The sequence below is a fragment of the Notolabrus celidotus genome, chromosome 6, assembly GCF_009762535.1.
Source record: "Notolabrus celidotus isolate fNotCel1 chromosome 6, fNotCel1.pri, whole genome shotgun sequence".
Classification (NCBI taxonomy): Eukaryota; Metazoa; Chordata; class Actinopteri; order Labriformes; family Labridae; genus Notolabrus; species Notolabrus celidotus.
In genome coordinates this window covers 6,807,993-6,827,281 of record NC_048277.1, presented here as the reverse complement: position 1 = coordinate 6,827,281, position 19,289 = coordinate 6,807,993, and the positions used below count along the sequence as shown (strand labels likewise).

Below are 19,289 nucleotides of genomic sequence, written 5' to 3'. Positions count from 1 at the left end.
AGTTTGACATGAACTGAGGGTGAGTCTCTGCCTCCCTGTCTTTCTCCTTCTACTTCTCTTGTCCTCTGATCATGCGCATTTACCCTTTGAAGTATTCACTGACCAGGTTTTGTCACATCCTCTATCAACCAACCATCCTGCTGCTGCCAAACTCTAAATCCATTCTCCTCAATGCTCCGTCAGTCTGCCATTAATCATGGATCATTGAGACCCTCCTTAACCCGGGTCTACTCCACTTCTCATCACCAGTCCCTGGGTTTAAATGGACTTTGTGAATGGACTTGTACTTATTCAGCACTTTGCCAGTCTTTACGACCACTCAAAGAGCTTTAACAACTACTCATCACTCCACATTCATTTATTGATGGCAGAGAATGCTATACTGGTGGACCATCAGTATGAACTAATTCTATACATACGCAGTCACACACTGTTGATAACTGCACTGGGAGCAATTTAGGGGTCAATGTCTTACTCAAGGACACTTTGGCTTGTGACTGCAGGAGCTGGGATCCAACCACCAACCTTACAATTAAGAGATGACTAACTGCACTAGTGAGTCACAGACTCCACCCCAACACATCCTGCAACTTCCTCCCCCGTGTCTGCTGTCCATTGGGGTGTATTCTATCCTGCAATTGACCTGATCCCCCCCTGTCACGACACTTTAAACATGGTTTTCTGTAAAAAAAAAAGATTGTTCAGTCATTCTTTATGAGATCATATCTTGAACCTCCTTGTCAGAGCCTGCAGGTGGACATTAGAGAGGTGGTGGTTTGATAGCAGCACTGATGCAGGGCAGTGGTGGCCATGGCAGGGCAGATGAAGAGACTGGAAATCTTGCAGCTTAAATAAATCACAAAATTGTCTGTCAGATGGTTGTAGAGCACAAATGTCAAATGGGAAATCAGTTCAACCCAAGTTACCTGAAATACATTGCAGGCTTCACTCCACTGATTGACAATTACTCACGCACTATGATGTAAAATCATAGTAAATTGAATAATAATGATAATAATCCTACTCAATGACAAGAAAAAAAGATTTACCTTAAATAGCAATGTGGGTTTTCATTATCAGGATCTCTACCTGCATATGAATGATGGTTAAAAGTAAATTATCAGTCAAATACTGCAATTTGATATCATTGCTAGAATTATTTCACAGCAGAGTCAGATAAATCAATTTAATTATCTTCCTGCTTAAGAATAACGGAGCCAACATGACCTTGTATGCAACGTGGGCAACATCAGTTCAGCGGGAGATCTGAGTGTGTTTTGCATTTAAAGCCAATAATGTTGCCAAAAGTTACAAAACTCAAGCTAAGATCAAGTTTAGGCCTCAGAGAGAGGAGCTATGACAGGAAATGTAGGCCCCATTAAAATATGTATTTGGTCCAACCATCACAGCCTGAGCTAAAACTACACAACTGTTATAAATACACCCACATTATATCTACACACTTATTGAAAGCCTTTACTAACTGCAGCTTTGAGTACACCCTGGAAACTGGGGGTCAATAATTCTTTGAGTGAAAGCTTTTAAACATTGAAGAATGATGGCTTTCGCCTGTCAGCGTAAATTATGTTTTCAAGGCAAGGCAAGTTTATGTCTTTGGCACATTTCAGCTAAAAAATAAAAAGGAAGTTTAAAGTGCTGCACACAAGACAAAAAATCATTGAAAGGCAGAAGAGACACATTAAAAGAGGACATTTAGAAATAACTAAAAAATACATTTAAATATCAAAAAGATGAAAGAAAAAAACAAAAACGGAAGCTGATATGTTTAAAGACATTATTAAAGTATAAGAATAAAAGTTAAAGTGCAGTGTCACATATTAAAAGACACCTTTTGCTTCAGATAACACACTTGCTCAAGCAATCCTATGTACATCTGTGTTACTTTGTGAGCCCTCTTTTATTTACTCTATAAGGATTTTAAATTGGACCATGGATTCATATTTTTATAGCTTGATACAGTCTAGAACGTTGGTGTGTTTACACCTATCATAGCCTTTAGTCATAGAGTGAATTATAATGAATATAAACAAGACTAATATGTCCTATAAGAGATGTTCTCAGGGCCAGCTCCACAGTCTCAGTGAATGTCATGTTTTATTGATAGGATATTGGGGGAAAAAAATCTACTGCATTAATGCATTAAATCCAATTAATCAGATCCAGCCACACTGATCTTGAGTTTTAAAATGGGAACGGTTCCCCTCAGTTATTAGTTAACTTTCCTCCTTTCACGCCGAATGTGATCCTGGATCTTCTCACCTGACTTTTAACACATGTATTGTTTTTTTAAATATTGCTGTGAAAACAAACTCAGGGCCTCCTCTTCCTCCATCTCCATTGGGACCTTTAGTTATCACTCCAAGCAACCCTGACTTATGCGACATCACATAATCTACGACATCTACATAATGCAGGAGTGACCCTGACCCCTGAAGACCATCTTCTGTGTAAAACAGTATGTTTTCCTTTCTGCAAGATAAATATATTTCGATTTGTTCTTAATGACTGATATTTTTCAGCAAAGTGGTCCTCCTAATTATCAAATCATCAATCAAGAACATCCCTGTTGAGCAATTCTGCAAAATCGTAATCCATTGATCACAAAAGTTTCAAAACATATCCACGAGGAGAATTGCAAGGTGGTAAGAGTCTGAAAAAATGTGTTGATATGAACAATAAACGATCTGTTATTAAAAAAAAAAAAAAAACAGAACCCATGAAGGCTGTAAATATCTGTCCCTCTCTTTTTCATTCACTCCCACTGAGTCTGCATCACTCTCAGCGGGACGTTTGTCTTTATTCTGACTCTCTGAGTTTCATGTTAGTTTTCGGTGTGCAGCTCTTTATCTGCCTGAATCACTGCTTTGTGGGATGTGTGAAATTTCCACTGAAACAGTTCAAATGAAAGAACACTCAGGGGAAAGTGTATTCAAGAAAATGTTGTAAACTTTCTCTGTGAGATATCTTGTTATTATCTGCGGTGCTCTTATGAAGGAAACCCCATCGGGCTGCTCCTCTGCGCAGGTTGAATCCTCTCTACAGCACGAGCTTGAAGACTTCTGCCTCCATCTCCACTCTCCTGACATTCAGTCTGTGTTGTTGAAGATCAGCTTACCGGCCGGCTGGCGTGTCGTCTGGCTCGAACACAGCAACAGCAGCTCACGTCAGTGTTCCATGTAACATGACACTTTCCATGCTGCATTCTCCGCCGTGACAGACAGCATGTATACGCCCACACATACACACACAGCAAGTCGATATGATAACACACACACACACACACACACTCAGAGGCAATGGGTGGCTCAGTCATACAAACTGCATGAAGAAAAAGTGGCTCATCGTCACAGATAGAAAAACCTGTCTCCTTCACACAACTTATGATTCTAAAATAAAACCCGAGCCGGAACAAGATGGAAAAAAGAGCAGCTTGGCCATCTGTGGACTTGATCTTCAGATGGAGAAGTGTCAGTGAAAGCAAAGGAAAACATGCACTCCACAGGGGAGCAGTCTGTGAAGTGAGGGCATCCTCAAAGTGTCTCCGTCTCTTCAGTTGGAGCAGCTACAGAAGTTTCATATAAACAGTTTCTCCTGCATAACTTTCTCCATCTGCACAAAACACATTTATAGAGCTCTGTTCACATGGCTGTATTTATAGATGGTCTCAGCTGTCATGCATGTCCAGAACATTTAGTATGTGGTGCGATGAGTGTGCTGTGATGTCGTGTTTCTGACTCTCAGGCCAGATGAGATTGTCCGTCAGAGGTGTTTGACCCTCATCCTTCAGAGTTGTTTTCTCCTTTTCATGCTGCATGAACCTGCATTGATCCTCCTCACCATCTGCCTGCTTCAGGCCTAGTTTACCCTGCTCATCACTTATTAAGTACTGCTTAAAGAGTACAAATATATACCTCAGATAGATCAGGGAAGAGAAATGTGGCAAAACGACAGTAACTAAAACTCACCCATTTAAAGCTCCATAGAGGTTTGGTGACTTTTGCACCAGCCTGTGGACAAAGTAGTACCTTTACCTCTTTGACACCTTTGTCCTGTAGAGAATGATCAAGCCACCTATGGACTCAGAAGACATTTTTGTTTTTGGAGTTAGATTTTTGTTTTAGTTTATACTGTGTTCTTCACCTGGGAGTTGCACCATTTAAGCGTTCAGAGGTCCTGCCGACACCAGTCATCGCTCGGTGGTCTTGCCGACACCAGTCATCGCTTGGAGGTCCTGCCTACACCAGTCTTCGCTCGGAGGTCCTGCCTACACCAGTCTTCACTCGGAGGTCCAGCCTACACCAGTCTTCGCTCAGATGTCCTGCCAACGCCAGTCTTTGCTCAGGAGTCTTGCTGAAACCAGCTCCTGGTTCTCCTGCCTTCTTCAGCTCCAAATCCCATCGGCTCTTAGGCCGACACCAGTTCCAGGTTATGCGATACAAAACAAATATACTTTCAAATGTATTACACATCAAGAATCTTTGCCTGGAAAGCGTCAGAAGGGCTTCAGGTTTCAGACGTTAAAAGTGACTTTGAAGAAAAAGTCAGTCTTGTCCCTGATGGTCTTCTTTCCTTTTTTTAGGTCATAAAAAGACATCAGCACTAATTTCAGTCTGTTTCGTTATGAGCTAAAAAAGACACCTCAATGGAGCTTTCCATGAATTATTTGGAGAGTGGTCACTTTGAGCTGCAGGTGGGATCCACTAACTTCTACTTCACATTATAGTTGCATGGATTCCCAGAAGCAGACTCGCACATTAACCATTTACTTAATCATTTACTTATCTCGTATACCTTAATATCATTTGCACTGTTATCTGTTTTCATTTTCATTGTCCATTTTTAAACTGTCACTGCACTACCTGCACTGTGTACATAGGCTGTTTCTATAAAACTGTATTTTATTATATTCTATTGTATTTTATATTTAAATTTTAGATATTTAAAAGCTGGAAGAGAGAAACAGCATCTTGTTTTTCCTGTATGTCAAGGAGCAGGTGGTTTTGAAAAGAGTTTACTTTCAAAAAACAAAAGACTTGTACAAAACTAAATCACTCTCACAGACTACTAAAACTGAGAGGCTAAACCTGAACTACAAATAGGCAGGCAAAAGACAGAAGAAACAGCTCACTACTTTTACTTGACAAAATAGCTGACTATCTGGCAGCAGCCTGCTGCCAGCACCCAACCTGAATCCCCCTCTGATAGCTCATCTGCCTCAGCTGTGAACTGAGCAGGATAGAGCACACAGGTGTGGTGATCCTGACAACTGAGAGGGGGGAGAAGAGAAAAACAAAACACAACAGGATTAATATATTCATAAGAACTTCAAACTGAACGAAATTAACAGAGTCCAACATTCACAGAGGAGGGATCGTGACACTAACAGCTTCATTGTTTACATTAACACTGAAGGAAATCATCTGATTGAGATGTGTGTGTACCTGCATCAAGCATCTACTCAGAATAAAACAACTTGGATACAATGAGCACAAAACAGCAGAAGAAGAATCTGTTTCCTCCGCCTGTTACTGTAGTTAATATACATCTCTGTCACTATGTCATTGTACATGAAGTGCTACACATGAAGTAACTACACACCTCCACATATTGCGCTTCCACTCACCCACTCACTATGCACCAGAGATTTCTTTCCTATCCTCTCCTGAGTCTGTGACTTTAGATACTGAGACATTCAACCATCCTGCATTCTTTTGAAGTCTCTGGCAAAAAGTGGTGCTATATAGCAGAATTTCAGGAGCAGGACCACACCTCAACCACGTCTCTTCTGGCTTTCCTATACATTCAAACCTCTCCTCTTCTCATATTCTGAAACCCGCTCTCCCACCCCTTTTATTCCTATCACTCACTTTCCTTCTATACATAGGACTCTTGAGGTGTGGTCCTTGCAAGTTATGTTGGCTACAGACTATTTGTTAACTCCCAAGTAATGTTTCTATTAACTCAAGGAATAACTTAAGCAAAGACCCATCAGACATACACAGTAAGAATAGTTCTGACATAACACAGGAGACACGATCAGATCAAGTGTTTACACTGGTGTTTATTCAAATATCAAACTGCACACACCTCCTCTTTAAACCTGAATTAATTTTCTATCTGATAGGGCTGAAGAAGCATTTTTGTTTTAATCAAATCTTTATTCTGACTATTAGTGTTCCATGTAAAAATAGTGAAAACCGGGGCATTAGTGGCCTAGAGGTCTAAGTGCCCCAAGTATAGAGGCTACAGTCCCCATCCCAGAGGTCACCATTTCCTGCATGTCCTCCCCCGCTCTCTAGTTCCCACATTTCCTATCTCTCTCCAGCTGTCCAGTCAATAAAGGCGAAAAAGCCCAAAATAGATTTAAAAAAAAAAAATAGCTAAAACCACATCGCTGAGCTTACTTTCTCATGTTTGTAGCCTTTTTGAAATTTTTTTCATGGAGACCTGTAGCAAAACTGTCCCACAGCCACTCTGCTAGTCAGGGCTGCAGCTCTGGATAATGACTACATCAATAATGCTGTAAGGCTCCACTACCCTGATGCAAACAAGCACAGATGACAGATGTCCTCTCATAGTGCAGTGTGTCGGTATGCTGCTTTAATAAATGGAGATAAAGTTGCATGTAGGCTGTGTCTGGTTAAACTGACATAGAACCACTGGACTGGAGCAATGATTACCTGGAACAAGCATGTGGACTGAAGGCTGGTGGTGCTAGCTCTGCTAAAATTAGCCACACTTGGCAAATCAGTTTGACATCATTTATCTGCAGACTCTGTGAGCCCGTGTTGAGTTATGTTGGTAACACTTTATATTAACTACACACTTTTAAGCATTAATTAAGCATTAATTAATACGCACCTCATCATCTGTAAAGCATTGTTCATACATTAATACTCATTTATATATCATGTACAAACACAGTTATAAATGTTTTAGTATTGATGAATATGACTCTCTATAATGTGTTAACTAACTCTTTGTTCATACTTTATAAATGATGGATTCATCAATTACAAATGAGCTATTATGATCATTATAAACCAGTTATAAACACATTTACAGGTTATGATTCTAACATTTAGTAAGGGTTAGTGAACACCTTATTACATAGAAAATTATGATTAATTACAGTAGTCACAAAGGACTTTTAAGCTGCTTGTTCATGGTTTTGTGAACTGATCTAAAGTGAGGACTTTTATATGCTTTACAAAGCATTCATTAATGAGATTTAAGACCAGCAGCACCTTAAAACACAGAATCCAAGTTATTGTTCAGTTTTGCAGCTGCATTTTAACTTGTGTTTACAAATGGTTTATACAGACAGAGTTTAAATGTTACTGTGTCTTTATATATATTTGATATGTCATATTTTATTTGCGTTTTTCCACAGTGAGCACATTAAGTTTGAGAGATTTTCTTTTTCAGTTGCATAGTATTTTAAGTTCATATGAAGAGTTATTTTGATAAATGCGGTTTTATACAGAGGTTGTTTCCTTTTAATAAACACAAGTTTAAGTCCATGTGTTGTGTCTGTTTCCTTATTCTGTTGAATCAATATCTGTGACTTCTGTGTTTTAAGGTGCTGCTGGTCTTAAATCTCATTAATGAATGCTTTGTAAAGAATAAAAAGTCCTCACTTTAGATCAGCTCACAAAACCATGAACAAGCAGCTTATAAGTCCTTTGTGACTACCTTAATTAATCATAATTTGCTATGTAATAAGGTGTTCACTAACCCTTACTAAATGTTAGAATCATAACCTGTAAATGTGTTTATAACTGGTTTATAATGACCATAATAGCTCATTTGTATTTGGTGAATCCATCATTTATAAAGTATGAACAAAGAGTTAGTTAACACATTATAGAGAGTCATATTCATGAATAATAAAACATTTATAACTGTGTTTGTACATGATATATAAATGAGTATTAATGTATGAACAATGCTTTACAGATGATGAGTAAAGTATTAGTTAATGCTTAATTAATGCTTAACTAATGCTTAAAAGTGTGTAGTTAATATAAAGTGTTACCGTTATGTTAAATAAAAGCGTTCAATTCTGACTGCTTTCAGAGTGTTTCTTTCTTTTAGACTTGTCTCTTAGTTTGAATTTCTGTGTAAATGAAGAACTGAGCAGCTTTGGAACATCCCTAGTATGAATACTATATTCCTGTTCTGCCCATAAATCTTACACACGGTCCATTGAAAGGGCTAATCTCAGGAGAGCTGAGGGAGTTTCAGCGTGGGGTCATTAATCTCGGTGGGTTCATCACAGCGAGTGATACATTTCACACAACACATCATCATTTAATCGACTGTTTGTATTTAAATATTCATGAGAATAGCTTATAACTTTCTTGCTGAAACTATCTGAATAACTGAAAGATGAATATATCAAACAAACATCTAAACTTCTATACTCTGTGTGATGGAGGGGAAGTTTTGAACCTGGATGTGGAGAAGGAGAAGGCAGCGTTATCCTGCAGGTGTGCAGAACGATTCTCTCTGATGGATTCTCTACCTTCATTTCAGCAGTTAATTCCCTTGATGTGCTCACCGCTGCCTATACAGCCCCTATACATGAGAGATGCACAAGGTCTCTGCATCAGGGCACTTCAGCGCTGTTATGTAAAGTCATGCAATATAACACTGACTTCCTAGTTGTTATGTAACAAGCTTCAAATAACCGTGAAAGCTTCAAATTGGACACTTTGAAAACTATTAGAATATAATAATATGAGTTCTGTAAGAGTCCTGTTGTCAGATTGAAAACACGTCTTTATTTTGTCATCATCAAACGTCCTGTTTTTTAAAGACACCTGAGTGTGATTCACTCTTTCCCCCTCTGGGTACTTTGTTCCTCTCCTCCTCCCTGCACTCCTCTGTCCTCTGCAGCCTGTGACCTCAGAATAAACTCATCCATCTTGCGAGTTTGATCCTGTCTGGCTGTGCGGGGTCTGTCACTACGTGCCTGGGGCTGCTGACTGTCCTGGACTGTGGGACCGTGAGACTGCTCGGAGCCCACAGCCATCTGGATGCGCTACATTTCCCAAAAGCATATAGTTTGAGATGCACTGTCTTCCCCTCGTGTGCCTTATATGTTTTGTCCCCACCGTTAACCCTTTGATCACCTCTCCATATGAACACTTCTGTTGCCTGTTTTCTACATTTTGAGTGATTGTCTCCCTCACACCTTGAACCCTGCTGGATTTAAAGACTGTCAGAATCCTGTAACATTTCTCCATCTGTTTTGTCCTTCCCTCAGAGCATTCAGTCCTCTCTTTATCCCGTCATTCACATTTTGACTATAGAGAGGGTCAAAGGTCAATTCAAACACTAGAAGTGAGCAGTGAGATGTTTTTATTGGCTTTGATGACAAGGAAAGAGATGATTTTCTGAAGCTGAAGAGCTTTCAGAGTGGCTCTGCTGCTTACCTGAAGCTATAAATACAGGATCATCTGCCGTTGATCTTTCTCTCGCTCTGCGCCCTGCTCATTTTTCCTTTTATTAGTCGTGACTCTGCCGTTATCAAAGGAAGAAAATGGGAGCTGATATGGCCACACTGACAAAACAAAATGTGTCTTTAGTTTAGCTACTGATGGAGAGAGAGATGGAGGTTTTTTCCGTATTGCCTTGATGGGGGGATTGATGAGAATTTTTCAAAACATACACATCTGGATGTTGTTGATAACAAAGTGTGAGGTTATTCGACAGAGGGATGAAATGAAATTTTGATGAGAAGTCATTGAAGCTGCTGCAGATGGCAGTTTGAAATACATGAACGGAAAACAGGACAATAGAAAAAAATTAGTGTTTCCAAAACGTATTCTTCACAAACATCAAGTTTTCACAAATAGTCAAGTTTAAAAACATCTACAGTGCCGATAAAGACTTAAACACAACAACAACAACAACAACAATAAATTATTTTGTGTTTTCTAACAGAGCTCCAGTATGAGAACAAAGGAAAATAAACCTGTGTTAAAACCCATCAGTGTCACCTCTGGTGTAAATCAGACTTCAATCAGACTTTATTTATAAACGCTTTTCATACAATGACATTGAAACAAAAAGTGCTGTACATAAAAACAGCTTCAAAATAGAATAAATTAAGAAACATATCCCACCCCAAGCCCCGACCCCAAACCCATCCCATGATCCTAAGGTTAAGAAAACAATATGCAACAATAGTAATAAAAACAATAGAAATAAAATAAATAAATCAAATAAAAAGAAGTTGCTGAACGAACTGAGAAAACGCTCTCATAATATCTTAATGAGGAAACACTGGAGGTATAAAATAAGATGTTAGTACTCAAAAAAGGAAATTAAAATCACCAAAGTAAAATACATTTCTAAGATAATAAAAGACTAAAATATCAAAACATTAAAATAACTTAAGATAAGATAATAACTTAGAAAATATGGAACTCTGAGAGAGCTAGTGGGGATCATGATTGATTGGTTGATTGATTGATTGATTGATTGATTGATTGATTGATTGATTGATTGATTGATAAGCCGTTCTGACATTGTGTTTAAAATGGGTGTAGTTGTGTTCTTAATTTATTAAACAGTTATGCAGATTATTTTGTAAGATTGATGTTAACAATAGTGCCACTGAAGCTGTTCAGCAAGTTAATATTGATTGCAGTTGTCTATTTTGGGCTGTGGGAGTTTAGTGCGGGCTATTGGCTATCTGTTTTTGAAGGCAGGGGACACATTTTGTTGGAGGAAAGTAGCTCTTTAATACTTTAATAAAATGACACTAACAAACCCTACAGAGTCATTAACTAACAGCAGTGTTATTGAACTCAAGTCCAGGAGCTGGACTGATTTGCAGGACTCTTGACTTAACTTGAGTGTGGGTACTGATGGCTTGGACATCAAGATGCAAGAGGCAGGGTACATCCTGGACATGTCGCCTGCCTGTCACAGGGCTAACATATCAGTGACTTTCTTGATGTAGCTTCCAGCTTTAGAAACGTAAGTCAACAAACAGTGGTCAGATGAAAACCTCCCATCTTTCCATGAGCAAAAAGCAAAGCCATTTAAATAAATAAGGTATTGAGGTTTAGATCATTATCAATTCCAAGTAAGCAGCTGACTTCACTGAAGTCAGCAGGGAATTTGCGCGATGTGACTTTGATGGTACTTATATCTACCTGGTCCACGGTGCCTTTCCTTATCCTGGAGAGTATCTCATGATGCTAAGAGCACTAAAGCTTACCTCTACTTCCCTTTAGGATTAGTTAAAGATCCTGAAGTTTATCACATGGAGAGTGTTTACTTACTATGTTACCATCTTGCTCTGGGGGTAAACCAATGCCTACAATAGACATACGCTATGTCGCTATTCAAAACTAACATGATGTTTCTCCAGCTAAGGTAACCTACTTCTGTTTGTCAATTATTCCACCTTGTAACGTCTAACTTCTTATTATATGTTATTTCACCAGTATAGAAAAAGTGAAGTGTTGAACCGGTTTGATTTTGTCCATCAATTACTCTGTGGCTGTGGCTCAGCGGGTAGAGTAGGTCTACTTTCAGTTGAAAGGTTGGCGGTTTGATCCCAGCTCCTGCAGTCACATGCCGAAGAGTCCTTGGGGAAGACACTGAAACCCAAATTGCTCTGGCTATTGTTCAGCGGTGTGAATGTGTACCAATGAGATTAGCTAATACTGATGGTCCCTTACTATAGCAGCCTCTACCATGAGTGGGTAAATTTGGTGTGAATGGGTGAATCAGACAAGTAGTGTAAAAGCGCTTTGACGGGTCAGAAGGACTAGAAAAGCGTGAGTCCATTTTTATCTAACATGTGGTGAAAGATGGTTTTTGTACTACAAGGCGGATACACATGTGACACTTTGTCTTGTACTAACTAAAATTGGTTTGCTTGTGAACGGGAGTTTCAAATGCTGCATGGAGATAAAAAGTGCACATTATTCTCTTTCACATCATGATGACACTCCATCATTAATAAAGGGAGCAGCAGCAGCAGCAGCAGCAGGACAGCACAGCACATCTCGGACATGAAGTGCAGGTGGACAATTTTAGCCCAGCTCATTAATCATTAACAGAATCTAGTGTATGGACAGACGTGTGGGATGATCAGCTGATGGATGAGTGGAAAGAAAGACAGGAAGGCAGAAGATGGCAAGCAGCCAAATTGCTCCATTATGAGCAAGATTTACTGTAAATTATCTTCAATATTTCAAAGGTAAAGCTATGCGTCCTTTAACTACTATATGGCACAGGTACAGGTATGAGACATTCACATCAGGTACACAGAAGCTCCAGCCTGGGTAGTATTCAACTTATTACTAATGGATGAACGAGCTGGGTGAGGACGTAGAGCAGAGGCAGCAACAGGTGCCGCACACTGTCCGTCCTTTTCCAACTCATCTATTATCCATCAAGAATCGCCCATTATCTACTGTAACTGTGTTAATATTTCACTACCCATACTGCAGAGCCGCCCTGCCTTCACGTTCAGAGGGCTTGCCTTGCATCTGTGAGTGTGTGTGAGTGTGTGTGTGTGTGTGTGTGTGTGTCTGTGATGTGATGCATTAGCCAGAGGGGATTAAAGCCTTGAAGCAACACAGGTCTTAATTGACCTGTACTTATCATCCACCTCCTCTGGAGTCCAGCTGCAGGCCCCATCCAGCTCAGCCTCAGTCTTTTCATGATTCATTTGCTGCACAGGTATTCTCCCAATCCTTTCAAACTGAGGAATTCAAGGTTTTCCCAGGACAGCTCGCACACACACTCTGTATCAAAGCTTTCTGGTAGCTGTAGCAGAGAGGGACATATACACTGGTGCATAAAAGCATATTTTTATCCTTGTATGATTCAGAGCTGATGTTCCATTTTGAAGCTGGCTTTAAATCAAAGAGGTCCTATGAGGTCCAGATCAGATTTTGGGTAGAAATGTTGTCAAACTCAGCCGATAGTAACAGGAGCAGCCTGCTGGGCTCACAGCAGAGTGTGTTTTTCTTTTCCAATGTCAGTGTTAATTTTTTTTTTTTTTACCCTGAGGCATGCATCCATTTCAAAACAGTAACAACACAAGACCACATGCTGAAATATAAATACTTTATATTTGAGACAGTAACATGATAAATATTTCACACAGTTGTCATCAGATGGTAGAAACAGTTCGCACAATAACACTTTCTTTGGCAGTGGGTGGATTGATACAGACCTTAAATTATTCCTCTGAGCAGTTTGTACTTTATAATGCTTTACAGGCAGCATTTACTTTTGGTTTCTACATGAACAATCAAAGGAAAAAATAGAAATAGTATCTGTGAAGCATAAATTGTGGTTATCAATTTATCCATGTTTATAAAAATACATAAACCTTAAAAGTTGGTGTATAAGATGCACTTTTAATTCCCTTAATTAATCTAAAAATTAAGTTGTGTCCTTCACCGGTGCGACCAATATACCGGTATGAAGTACAGAGAGGTATTCTGTAGTGTTACTATATTCTTTCCAGAAACAGAATCAGCTTCATTAACCAGGTTAGAGTGCACATTCAGAGAATTTGTTTCTGGTAAACTTTGCTGTCTGTACAACATTAAACACAAACATCACACGGATATCTACAGAAGATGGCGCTCGAAGGAGGAAGTGACTTCTTTAAAGCATGATGGGCACATGGCCAGGCACAGAAAACTGTGGTTAAACATAATTAAGACTTCTCCGTTTAGGACAAGAAAAGGCCAGCAGAGGGCAGTGGCACAAGTCTCCACAAAGAAGAGCTACACATCTGCATAAAACAGCACATTTCTGAGTGATGAATGAAAGTCTTCCTGCAGGAATACAGTTTAATCCTTTTTACTCTGCGGGCATTCCCCAAAAACTCACTGCGTTTTATGGTGCGACTTATATTCCAGATTACGGTTCATCTTGCATGTGTTAAAAAGCAACAATCAAGCCCTCTCCTCCTTAGAATTGAAAAAAGAAATCCTTTTCTATCATTGTGTTACCGGAGAGGCAGTCAGTGCATTCACCACAATGTGAATCAGGCTGAGGGATTATCACAGCCCAGCAGTCTGTGTGCTAATCTGTCCACACGCCCTTGAGAGGAAAAGGCAACATTGAGCCTAAATGTTAAGCTAAATCCTGGGAGGTTCAGTCCCAGGCTGAGAACAGGAAATAAAGATACGCATCTGAAGATAAGAGCTTATAGAATACAGAAATAATGCAAACGCAATACAACTGTGGTATGCAGCAGGGGAACAGGAGATAAGACACATATACCTCAACACAATATTGCCAGCGGTAAAAGGTAAGATAACTGAAGAACGTATGTGTACCCACATGTAGAGAGTCACACAATGGAAGGTCAGAGAACAATGAAGCTGCACGTCACAGAAGTCTAATAGCAACCTGAGCACTTGTATAAATGTCACTCTACTCTTAATATTACTGCACCAGCAGAACAGTATTCATGGATTCATAGGCTCATATATATTTGGCAGAGTGCATTCATCAATCACATATTTATATTCAAACATTTCCTTTGAGATATGCATGTTGTTTTCATATGTACTCATACATAAACATTAAGATTACACGATTCATCTTTCAGGCGTTATGATTGATACACATACAAAATAAAAGACTGCGCCTCTTTTCTGAATTTTGCATCATCTTTTTACCTTAAATGCCAATAATAATAATAAAAAAATACACTTTCCAGTAGATGATTAATGTGAAATAATAGTTTTTGGTTATACATTTGAGATGATTGGTTGGTTGATTAATACCTCTCTCATGTCTTTGCAGTGAACAAGCTTCAGCTCAAACTGTTAGCTTAGCTTCCATTAGCTTTGATAATGGCAGGAAATAGACATTAACAGCTAGCTTGGCTGCAACTCTTAGAGAGGAATGAATGTGTTGTTCCATTTTTCCAGACATTCATATATTGAATTTATAACGTATGTCTAAGTAATCCCTCAGTCTTCAGAGCTCAGTCTTTCATCAAGCACCAACCTATGGTTTTGAAAAGTGGAGTCAATGCAGAGGTGCAAAAATCTGCAGTTCTTCAAGTGGCCACTAGAGGCTGGCTGCAAAAGCAAAGGGATCCCCACTAGGACCTGTGTTAAAGTTCCCAACATACCACATAGCCTGGTTGAAAGGCAGTTTTGTTCTATGCACATCATTTCTTTACCCATACACATTGAACTTGGGGATCTATTAAGGTGACATAAAGCCTAGGAGTAATACAAAAATTTGGGTGATTAGAGGAATGGCTGACAGATAAGAACAGGGACATGTTTACATTCTATAGGTTCCAGAGCGCTGGCTAATACGGAGAAAGTGGGCTTGGAGGGAGGGGGTCTTTAAAGAGACAGTGCCTGGAATCTCTTGCCAGACAGAGGTTGAACTCAGGGTTTTCACCTCACCAGGATGAGATAAAAACATTTGTTTTTATTGTAAGCAATCAGAATGACAAAGGCTTCACAGTGTAAAAAATTGAGGCTACTTTAAGATCACTAATACTGATATTTTATTTCTTGTTTGCCAGGTCTGCACATTAAAAAGGTTCAAAACTGTAAACTATATACAGATTTCAACACCAGGATCTGTTACTCCAGGACCTGTTTAGGGGCACTGGTTAGCAGGTTGTGTTACCTTTTAAGAGAATGATGCTAGCTGCCAACCCTTTCCAGGTTTTATGTCAAGCTAAGCCAACTGGCTGCTAGTTGTAGCTTTGTTCTTACTGTACGGACATGAAAGAGCTTCTCATTTTAATTCATGCAATGAAGCAGAAAAATGTATTTCCTTGAATATTGAGGCACTGATTAAAAAACCTGAAGTTATGTCATAGCTAGACTTGAGAGAAAGAGGACCCTTGTTCTTGGTCAGATTATGAAAACCAAGGTCAGAGTTAAATACAACCCTCTTTATGCTTGTTTACAAGATAACACTGACATACAGAGAGATAATATGAGGCTGAGGTATACTGAAGCTCACTGGCAGCTGCAGGAAGACGTTATCTGTATGATGCAAACCATAACCTCTGCAGTGTGTAATATGAAAAGGTGTTCGGTAAGGAGAACCTGAGCACAGAGGGGTTTAGATTAACAGACATACACTGATTGGCTGCTAAGTTAAAAGAGTAACTGGTGGTCCAGAAGCAGGTGCAGCAGATTTATTACTTAATTAACTCGAGCCGAGGGAGAAGTTAAAAGAACCTGTTCTGACTACTGATCAGCCGCTGGCACTGATTTGTTTCCTGCAGCACTTTAGTAAGAGGAAACTATCAAGAATTAACTCAGAGAACTAAGAGAAGCACTTCCCTTGAGACAGTCAAGCTAAATTAGTTCTTGATTAAAAACACAAATTCTGAATAGAATATTTGTTTGTGTATTCACAGGCTGAAATGGATGAATATTTCTGTAATGGCTCTTTTTTAAAAGGCTTCTTCTGGTAACGAGGCAGCTCTGGCTGAGTGAGGAAGCTTTAAAGTTTGTTTACTTCTTTAGAAAGCACCAGGCTCATGATATGAAAGAGAAATCTCACATTCATAACGGCTTATTCAAAAGTTATTTTATGATAAGAGAGGGTCAGAAAGGAATTGAATGTTTTCTTTTGGCTAAAGGGAGAGTGGTTTGAGATCTTACCTCGCCCTCTCTGAAATCATAAATGGTCTCACTCTTTTTGTTCATATCATTCCCAAACTACTTTAGCACTCTTCTCATCTCTTCAGAAAAGGGAAGATTGGTCATTTCATTCTCAAAGTTTTTAACAAAAGGATTTTGAGCTAGGTTGAACAAAAGGTCAAAAACTGATTTATGTCAACATTTCTCAAAGTGTATAGATGTGATGATTACTTACTTACCAAGTGCCTTTCTTTCATAGTTAGTGTCTTGAAAACAAGTTTTGAGACTTTTAGAGGAGCAAAAGTTATCACAGAAACATCAAATGATGGGACATGGCTTAGTCTAATAGATGCAACAATGGCTCAAACTTTCAGTATAACTCATACTGCAGTCTTTTGACTTGCAGTCTGACGTGTCCAAAAGTGTTTGTGACTGAGGTTTGTGCAATTTGTCATTAGTTTTATAAAGTTTGTATGGACCTTCTTTGCTCATCAATGAAACCACAAAGCAAAGCGATAACAGATTGATGTCCTGCATGGTTACGCAGACTCAGTGTATGTTCTGGAGCCTTTGCTCTGCACTGGACGCCGACGGCTAAAATCAATTTCAGCTGCAGAAAAAATAAAAACAAGCAAGTTTTGCGGACAAACACATACACACACTTACGCACACACTCTGCATCATGAGACCAGTCCTGTGAGGTGTGAAGTGAGAAGTGGGAGGCTCATCAATCAGGCAGTAGATTCCAGTGTGAGGGCTACCGGTGCAGGACCGGTTGTAACAGCTGCCAGTACAGCTCTGCTGTGAGTGAGCTGCCAGGGTGAGCAATGTTTCCATGTCCACCCGAGTCCAGCATCCAAGAACAAATAAATAGTATAAAATAATAAGAATGCACAAAAAGGCATCCTTATCGCTTTAAAAATGTAAAAGGCAAAGGGGTTTCAAGTGCGAGAGAGAAAATGCTGCTGTCGGTAATTTGTTTGAGGCGAATTGCACTGGAAGGTACAAAATTTGGATCTGCATGAACTCATGAGACAGAATACTTCAAATCAAGGCTAACGAGGAAAAAAAATATGAACTGACTTCAGATTTCTCCAGATTCTTGGAACCAAATGAGTCCCATCATTATTCCATCATCATCTCTGCAGCTGTTTCTTTAAAAGCCTTGATGATTAGACTTTGGAGACGAGCCCTGGTTTTGAAGCTGCCCAATGCAAAGGCCATGATCAGCCCAGCTTAGCTCGTGTGTCCGGGGTGTAGAAGAGGACTTGCAGTAGGATGGCCACGTCGATTAGGATCTGAACTGAGCCACAAACGGCAAACTGAGTCGGGCTTTCATTCATCACAAAGTAAGTGGTCTTGAAGACGTCGCCGGCTGTCCACAGCATCACCATCTTCACACTGAAGCAACAGAGACACAAGAGACAGAGACAGAGACAGGGACACACATTAAATATGGGAGGAGACGGAATTTAAGAGTTCACCATAAAAGAGATATTTTTAAATTTGGTAAAAAAAAAAAAAAAAAGCTCAGCAGAGGAGAACAGCAGGTCTGGCTCCGTTCAACGACAAAATATGAACCTCTAAAGCTCAAATAAACATGATGTATCTTAATTATATTTAGATGAATACAATTCTGCAGTGATAACATCTAGATATTTTGACAGGCCTAGTTATTTGTTGGCAGGTATGAGCTGCCAGGAAACCAGTAAAGCTGCTTGAAGTCACCTGTTCAAGCCCAAAATACACCAAACATGACCCTCTCATAAATCAACATATAGTCTTTATTCTTATTTTAATGCTGATTAAACAGACTTTATGTTCTACTGTATAGAGGGGTTGTTATTTTTTGACCATTTACCAAAGCTAGGCCAACAGTCCAGCAGGCAATGACACTTTGTGTTGTTGATGATTTTGGAGCCAGTCTGTGGAGCAGAGATCGGCCGGTGGAGCCACAGAATCAACAAATCCCTTCTGTTAACTAAAGCACACACTTGATTCTGATAAAATGTCAAAGGTCCTCCAGGTGGGTCCAGCCCACAGCAGAACAGGTTCTGGTGTCAGTTTGAAGCAGACACACATGGTTAAACAAAGTCCAATGACTCATCTCTGATAATCTGGGACAGAACTTTTCATGTGTCTGCAGAACTGTCGATCATGGTGTTATTCTCCTTTTTATAGCATCAAATCAAAACTTAACTTCTCAGAAAAGAAATGAAACTGGATATAAATCAGCATCAAATTATTAACTATAATGACAAAAACCATGTTTGAGAACATTTGAAGTTTAATTTGATCAGTGTTCATTTCATTAACAAAAATTACCAAATTAGTGACTGAAATGTCAGTGATGGGCTGTCAGACATTCAAAGTCAAGGATATTTTCCTCACTGTACACCTGATCTGTCAAAACACAAGCATGCATTCCTGCAACAGACTGAATCAGTTGAGGGGTGCAGTGTTAATTGTGTCACTTGTCTGCAACAAGTGTACCACAGGTACAAATCCTCACAAGCCTTCATACATATTTCTCATTTCCATTGATGTTTTATCGATGCATGCCAGTGACAGAGCCACTACAAGCTACCAGGGTGACATCAGCTAAATACCTCTCATATCAAAATAGCTGCCAAATGTAACACTGGA

The 19,289-nt window shown here is 39.4% G+C and overlaps 1 protein-coding gene across 4 annotated transcripts in view; it reads right to left on the bottom strand.

Moving 5' to 3' along the window:
• Positions 1 to 13,108: 13,108 nt before the first annotated feature.
• Positions 13,109 to 19,289, bottom strand: part of si:dkey-246g23.2 (solute carrier family 66 member 2) — a 77,316-nt gene continuing 71,135 nt past the window's right edge. For all 4 annotated transcript variants that reach the window (XM_034684674.1, XM_034684673.1, XM_034684672.1 and 1 more), the window contains exon 5: positions 13,109 to 18,044. In XM_034684674.1, coding sequence (XP_034540565.1) covers positions 17,870 to 18,044 — 175 coding nt within the window. In that variant the 3' untranslated portion in view covers positions 13,109 to 17,869. The remainder of the gene's footprint in view (positions 18,045 to 19,289) is intronic.